Source organism: Palaemon carinicauda, chromosome 40 (assembly GCF_036898095.1).
Source record: "Palaemon carinicauda isolate YSFRI2023 chromosome 40, ASM3689809v2, whole genome shotgun sequence".
Classification (NCBI taxonomy): domain Eukaryota; kingdom Metazoa; phylum Arthropoda; class Malacostraca; order Decapoda; family Palaemonidae; genus Palaemon; species Palaemon carinicauda.
This window is the reverse complement of record NC_090764.1, coordinates 8,305,238-8,313,598: the sequence shown is the minus strand read 5'-3', so window position 1 is coordinate 8,313,598 and position 8,361 is coordinate 8,305,238. Positions and strand designations below refer to the sequence as shown.

The 8,361-nt window shown below is 42.1% G+C and overlaps 1 protein-coding gene across 1 annotated transcript in view; it reads right to left on the bottom strand.

The window, feature by feature from the left end:
- Positions 1 to 283: 283 nt before the first annotated feature.
- Positions 284 to 8,361, bottom strand: part of LOC137631986 (uncharacterized) — a 51,007-nt gene continuing 42,929 nt past the window's right edge. The window contains exon 5 of the mRNA XM_068363972.1: positions 284 to 994. Within this exon, the coding sequence (XP_068220073.1) occupies positions 785 to 994 (210 nt within the window). The 3' untranslated portion in view covers positions 284 to 784. The remainder of the gene's footprint in view (positions 995 to 8,361) is intronic.

The following is an 8,361-nucleotide window of genomic DNA, read 5'->3' as shown; positions in this document are numbered from 1 at the left end:
TGATGCACACTTTAAAATTTTGCTAATATTATTATTATTATTATTATTATTATTATTATTATTATTATTATTATTATTATTATTATTATTATCATTATTATTATTATTATTATTATTACTTGCTAGGCTACAACCCTAGTTGGAAAATAACCCAGTGATGAAAAGAAACAAGGATAAATAAAATATTTTAAGAACAGTAACATTAAAAAAATATTTCTTATATAAACTCTAGATCCTTTAACAAACCAAGAGAAAAGGAAATAAGATAGAATAGTGTGCCCAAGTGTACCCTCAAGCAAGAGAACTCTAACCCCAGACAGTGAAAGACCATGGTGCAGAGGCTATGGTACTCCCGAAGACTAGAGAACATTGGTTTGATTTTGGAGTGTCCTTCTCCTAGAAGAGCTGCTTACCATAGCTAAAGAGTCTCTTCTACCCTTACCAAGAGGAAATTGGCCACTGAACAATTACAGGGCAGTATCTAACCCCTTGGGTGAAGGAGAATTGTTTGGTAATCTTGATGTTGTCAGGTGTATGAGGAAAGAGGAAATATTATAAAGAATAGGCCAGACTATTTGGTGTATGTGTAGGCAAAGGGAAACTGAACCGTAACCAGAGAAAAAGATCCAATGTAGTACTGTCTGGCCAGTCAAAGGACCCCATAGTATCTAAACGGGTGGCTGGTGCCCTGGCCAACCTAATACCTACAATACTACTACTACTACTACTACTACTACTACTAATAATAATAATAATAAAAATAATAATAATGAACCGTCCCATTTCAAGGAAGACTGGTGTACACTTTCACCTCAGTGAAGCTCAAGTAATCGGTACCAGGTGGCATTTTCTGGATACTGAGGTAACGGCCAAGGACACCTAGCGAGTAACAGTACACATAGTCAACGGTCCCAGAGTAAGGTCCTAAGAAGGTGGCGAACAAGGTGTAGGACGTGAAATTCCCAGGCGTCTCAAACTCCATTCCAAGACGTAGCTGAAAGAAAAAGCGCATGAATTAAGTGCAGCAATGTAGAAACTACATAGAATAATCTAATGTATCCAAAAATAATTGTTACCCCTCTAAGATGTGAATGTTTATATTACTTCATATTGAAACAATCGTATTTATCATATTTATATATATATATATATATATATATATATATATATATATATATATACATATATATATATATTGGCTCAAGCCATGTCGTGCTGATGGAAGTTCCTTCATTAGTAGCTTCCTAGGTTATATGTGACTATTTGGAAGTTCCTTCATTAGTAGCTTCCTAGGTTATATGTGACTACAGTGATATATCCCAGAGAATTTACCGAAGGTATCCAGAATTCTAACTCCTGGAGCGAATATCCCTAAAGTTTTAAAAAGGGGATATCGCGTAAGGACGTATTGGCACGCCTCATAGCAATCTGCACCCCAGATAGTGTTTTACGCTTCGAGGAGGTGTGGCAAAAATAAAAAGGGGGGCCCTCCAAAGGCCATCCCCGTTCCCGTACTACTATTGTGAGTACAACAGCGCCATTCCCACGATAGTGGCCATTCCTTGTAGCATTGAGCATAGGCTGTTACAGATACAGTACTACGGGAGGGATACTGAAGATCTCTTCTTCAGAAGAGATGGGTGGGTCCATCAGGATGACATGGCTATCTCACCTAAAAATAGATTTTTTGCTTCGCTCAAAATCCGTTCTTTGGGCTCAAGCCATGTCGTGCTGATGGAAGCATACCAGAGCATTAATGTATCTGTGGATTTTCATCAGTGCCTTAACCTTATATCAACCTTTTCTATGGTCATGGGGACCATATGAGACCAGTGACGTTACCGTTATTTGTCATCATCACTAATCATAAACAATGTTAGTGCTTCCTGCCTCCTACAGGGAAGAGTCATCTAGACAGTAGAAAAGGGATTTCAAGGTTAACATAAATAGTATGACCAAACTTAAGTACACACTGAATATACAAATAGTCTCAAGTTGTATATTTGGAAAATTAATATCATCGTCTCTTATGTCTATCATTTGATGCATACAAATATATGAAGGATGCATACTAAGTAAGTTAAAAACTCTGGCATGTATATATACAATTGTCTGGCGAAGGTGGACGCACTACATTCTAATAGACATTTATTCCTAATAAATGACTACAAGAGATGGTTAGCAAAACAAATGTAGTATGACAATGGGATTATACCTGAAACGAGTACAGAGACCGTATTTCTTTCTTGAAGGAAGAAATAATGAATGCCACTCTTAGATTGAAGAGAAATTATAAAATAATCGCTCTACATAATTCCTGTACTGGTTACCTCTATCTGCACTGTGTACTCGTACACCAGCACTAGTGCTATCTGTATAATTCCATACCTGGGATTTTGAACAGAGCTAGTGTTACCATGGTAACACTTAATCAAAAGAAGACATACCTAAGAAGAATGACCTCTTCTCCCCTTAATTGACAGTCCCAGTCAATTACTGTTCATCATAGAATAGACGGCAGGGTAAATATTCTACCTGACGTCACCACAAGCTGCTTCAGATCATGGACTTACATAGCATAGTGTTTGTAGAGCACTATGGATGATTCTCATCCAGAACATGTGCGAGGATATGTGAGGTCCCAAACCATTAATTGTTTATCACAGTAATTAGGGGGCAGGCTTTAATACACTGCCTGCCGCCACTACGAAGTATTTCAGTTCATGCACTTGTTTTGCATAGTGTTTGTTAAACACTGGATGATTTCCATCCAGTGTATGAACGAAGACGCTCAAAGTCCATAAACTGAAAGAAGTTCAGTGATGAAGCAATCTTTCTCGGATCATGACCTGCGGGAGTACTGTCCGGATCCGCTCTACGAATAAAGTAGGTGAGCTTTGCCCTCAGCTGATTTTGAGATAAGTTTGATCCCGAAGTTTCTCCTTTAAAGAGCTGTCCTCCCCTGAAGTCTGAAGTTCTACGAAGATAGACCTTTAGACACTACAGGACATAGAGAGACATCTTCCTTCAGAGGACAGATTCTCCAGGGACCCCACCTCTTAGTGGGTAGCTCGTTTTTCAAGAAAGGATGGATCAGGAAAGAGATTCAGTTCTCCTAATTCCGTGAACTGAATGTGACCCTCATCTCTGGATAGGGCCACTATTTCACTAACTCTAGCCCCAGAGGCTATAGCAAATAGGAAAATAACCTTTTGGGTTAGGTCCTTAAGAGAACAATCTTCATTGTTCACAGATGAGGCATAATGTAAGACCTTGTCCAAAGACCAAGAGATGGGCTTTGGTGGTACTGCGGGCCTAAGACTAGCACATGCCTTCGGAATCTTATTAAAGATTTCATTCGCCAGATCCACTTGGAAGGCATATAGGAGAGGCCAAGTCAAAGCTGACTTGCACGTATTTATCGTATTGGCCGCCAGACCTTGGCTATGAAGGTGGACAAAGAAGGACAGACAGAAATTCATAGAAATTTCTTTCTGTCCTTTTGTTTTGATAAACGCAACCCACTTCTTCCAGGAAGACTCATATTGTCTTCTAGTAGACTTAGCCTTGTATTCTTCTAAGAATTCTATATTGCCTTCTGAGATCCCAAACCTTTTTCTAACCGCTAGAGCAAGAAATTTATGAAATGAAGGGTTTGGGTTCTCTGTGATAAACCGAAGGCAGTTGATTTCTGAACCTTCGGAAATATACCTAGGATCGGAGCTAGGACCGGCCTCATCTAGTCTATCAGCCCCATTAGAGGATCCTCGTATAGGGCTATTTAGCGAGGTAGTTTCTTGAAGACGCTCGTGATGAAGAGGTCGAGCTGCAGTTCCGGGACGTGTTCCCATCTTGAAGGGAATATGTCTGCGTCCATGGACCATTCCAACTCTATCGCCTTGGATCGTGATAGAGTATCCACCGTCACATCGTGGATCAGTTGTAAATGAACTGCTGTTAGGTGCCATCCCTTTAGGAAAGGGATGGGTAACTTCACCAAGACTGTACGAGACGTTTGAATGTGACGTCTTATTATCGCTTCGGTGTCCCAGATCAGTCGTAGGGAGCCTGATCTGTGTGGAGGGGGCTTCCACACCCATGAAAGGACCAGCAGAGTCTTGGGACTTTCGTGCTCTAATTTTTGTTAGAGAAGCGATTAAAGAGGGACCGATCTCAGTCTTTTTTATCTCTTCAAGCGTTTGATGCGTGTTTTTTCCAAGCTCTTAACGCATCTTTCCGGTGTGCCCTTAGCACCAGGTCTGTCACTATTGCGAACTGGGGAAAGTTTAGCACTTCCCTGTTGGCATTTTGGAAATCTGACTGATTACCTGAGTCTCTTGACAGACCTCGCGAGCTCCTTTTATATTCCCAAAGGAAAGGAGAGTTGATGTGACTGAGGGCTTCAATGGTTTTTTAACCATCGAAACCCCAGAGCTGGAGAAAGTCGAGACTTCTAGAAGCTTATCTTGCATCCGTGATGTTCCGGGAACCGGGTCATCTCTTTGAATGCACATTGGCCCGACACTTCGGGTGCTGCCCACTCTAGCCTCTCGATCAGGTATATTAATACCTGAACTATTTCTAGGCTTGACTTTGACGTGACTAAGTTCGTCAATCCTTCGAAGATACTTAGGACTGTGAGTCCGACACTTATCTTTCCTAGGATGAATGTTACTCTCTGTAACATGAATTCTAGATAGGAGGAAGGGGGGTGGTTGACTGGAAGGTTCCGAAGGACACCTTTCAGGTCTGACAAGACTACGAACACCCCTAATTGGAACAAGGTCCATATGTTCAGAAGGATTAACATTCAGAACTTGCTATTTTTTATGAACTTGTTGAGTGGCAACAAGTTCAGAATGACTCATTGATATTTTGAGTCCTTCTCGTGAACACAAAACAGCCTTCCCTGGAACTCGATGAGCTATAGTTTTCTTACCACCTGTATGCTCTATAGCTCTCAGGTATACTTCTCCAGGAGAGTTTTGAACTGTAGGAGAAGGTAAGGAAATGATGGTAGGGATATTTCTGTTTCCCATCAATGGCACATCTTGAATAGGCTTTGGACCGAAGGATCAAAGGTCCTGCGATCCTGAGGGAAAGTTCCTCCTAGCCAAAGCGTCTTTTTGCTTCGAGTAGTCAGTAGGCTTAGACTTTTGACCATCTGCCTGTAGCACCATGGTCACTGGAATAGTGGGATGTTGTTGAGCAGCCCGGATATTTCCAGCATTTTCGATCTTCTTTTTAGGTTGGGGACCCACAACCACAGAAGATTTTCTCTTTGAAGGAATGCCCCATTTTTGGAGAAGACTTATGTTCTCCATGGTGGCGTTCTTAATTACTTCCTTATTGACCTCGTGTGGGAAGAGGTCTTTACCCCAGATGTTGGAAGATATTAGCTTCCTTGTTTTATGTTTCACTGTTGCAGCAGCGAACACAAACTCTCTACATGCTCTCCTAGCCTTCACAAAGGCGTAAAGGTCCTTTAGCAAGGTAGCCATATGCATTTTGGCTATGACCATGAGCATGTCTGGGGTGTTTTCGTAGGTTGAACACAACTCTATGTAGTTTTGTAGAGAAAGGGATGTCGCAAGTCTCTTCTTTGACTCGTGTTCATTAAACAAGAGCAAATCGGACAATTTAGGGAGACATACATTGAATTGTCGACTTGCGACATCCTTGTCTAATTTTCCTACTGAAAATGTCAAATGGACTTCCTTCCAATCCTTTTCCTGTCCGGGAAAAGCTGGTGACAAAGGCTTGCACTCATCGAGTGTGGGACATGGCTCACCCGCTTCTACAGCTTTGACAACAGAAGTAAATGCCTTCCCCATAAAGGGGAATGAGAGTGAAGTAGGAGCAAGAAAGGAAGGGTGTCTGTTATTCAGTGAGAATACCTTCGTTTCTGAATAACCCGCCCTTTTCAGATTGCCTGAGAGGATAGTCTGTGCCTTATCATGGTCAAGAATCATGACCTCCTTTGGTTCCGTTCCTTTTTCTGACTTTGGTTCGTACTTCAGTCGGACCCAACAATTAGGGAAAGCATCAAAGCTTGGCCAAAATTGAATTTTGTCCAAAGGAACCGCACCTATTTTCTCTGAGATGTAGAGATTGCCATTTGAAATCGACATCTGCTCCGCAAACCTCCAGGGATTGGTTATGGAGCATGTTGGAAGGTCTTGATTCATGGGTCGTTTGACTGACCTGTGGGAAGCGACAAGAGAAGCTTTACGAGGCTCTATCTTGGGTTTTACTTCCTGCTTTCCGTTTTGTTTACGAAAGCTCTCTATCTGATGCTTCAGTTGGATACATAATTGTACCACATTATCCAATAGAGGGGTAGAAGACGAAGATGTTGACATCGATGGGTCTATAGCCGGCATAGGCGGAGGAAATTCCGACACAACATTTATCTCTTCTACCTTGGGGCACATCTTGCCCTCAATCCCAAAGGTTTTCTGGCCGTCAGGGGATGTAGTTGGCTCCTGAGGCACTACTATTTCCTCGCTTGCCTTTGGAAATAGTAGCTTACGCATCCTATCATTAGGTAGGAAAGGTCCCGGAGAGATCTTTTGGAAGCCTCTCACCCAGTTGCGTAATTTATATTGAGCTGTATCCCTAGTCTCCGTAGACTTGGGATTTTCAAAACCTTCAGACATTAATGTACGACATATATTGCAAACCTGTGGGTTCCAATAATGTAGGGATCCGGAAATAATATTGCAGGGGGCATGCAACCTGCAAGTATTATGACCGTAAAAGTACTTACTCTTGGCCTTGCAGAGGACTGCAGCACAAGATATCTGGTGTTCCTCCTGTAAAGAAAGGAAAACCAAATGAGTATACAAGGGATTATTTCTTTGATAATCAACATGTAAATGTCATCTACAACAGAATAGCTTAGGATAGTAAGCTATAAAGGGATAGTAGGAGATACATACTTGTGTACCCCTGCGAGCAAATGCTGCTAGCGCCCCTCAGTATTAACTACATGGAGCTTTCTCTATTGAGAAACTCCAAGCAGAAAGGCTCTTACCCCTAGGGGTAGAGAAGTATCAAATCATTGTCCCAAAATAATGTTAATACTGTGGGGTCAGGATGACTGATTGTAGATCAGACTATTGAAGAAAATATTCATTCAATATATGAGCGGTATCAGCAGAATGCTCGCACAAGGATACCCAAGGTATGTTAGAAATTACTACTGTATAATGGTACTGTAGTTTTCTAATTGCAGTAAGTCTATATTGCAATTTACTGGCTACTGTACCTTATGTATTGTAGTCTAGTCATTATGCTGCCTTCATAGCAGCATATGACAGTACGGTCCATTTAGCATGTAGCCAGCTGGACTAGGAAAAAATAAAGACATATTTGTATATCCCACTCAGCCCATTTGCTGTAGTCTTCCTACTATATTAAAATATAAAGTTTCCTGATCAGGGAGACTCAAGGATAAAGGCTCTACCCTTTAAGGGTTAGGAGTGTATTACTCTTGCCTTGAAGTATTTAATATTGTAGGGTAATCCTAAAACTGATTACTAATCAGGATATTGAAGAAATCATATTCATTCAATATAGGATTAGGCTTAGCAAATGCCCGAGTTGGATAGCCAAAATAAATTGGAAATAACTACTAGTATAAGATATATAGTAGTTTTCTATCTGCAATATATTCTATACTGAGATATACTGGCTATCTGTATAACCTATACAATAGTTAAGCCGGCATGTTGCCTGTCTAGCTAGGTCTTGCCGGCATACCTGGCAGTGCTAGCTAGAGAGAGGGAGAGAGAGAGAGAGAGAGAGAGAGAGAGATAGTATGGAAAAAAGGCTATTCCTTACTGTAAATGTATACAGTAATTAAGGATGTAAAAGTCTAATTTGACTGCCTTTCTCCAGAAAAAAGGTTCTAATAGAAGTGGAGAATGTAACATTCAGGCTTTTATGTAGCTACAGTACTATTGCCGGTAAGGTACCACCTATACACTGCCGGCCGGCAACCCGCCGACAGTACCAGTACAGTCGGCGTGCTGCCAACTGAGTCAGCACTGTCTTTGCCGGCCCGGCCGGCAGTACCCCGGCAACAGAACCTACAGCAGCAGTCCAAGGGAGGACTGAAGAACCTTGGGGACAGAAGGGACTACCCACTCATGGCCATCATGGTCGCAGTTGGCGATTGGGCCGGCAGCTGCTGACAGTCTCCGACTGTCGGCAGCCTTCTTGGCTGCCGGCCAAGCCGGCAGTTGGCTATTGGGCCGGCAGCTGCCGACAGTCTCAAACTGTCTGCAGTCTTCTTGGCTGCCGGCCAGGCCAGCAGCTGCCGACCGGGCCGGCTGGCGGCAGTATGCCCTGCCGTCA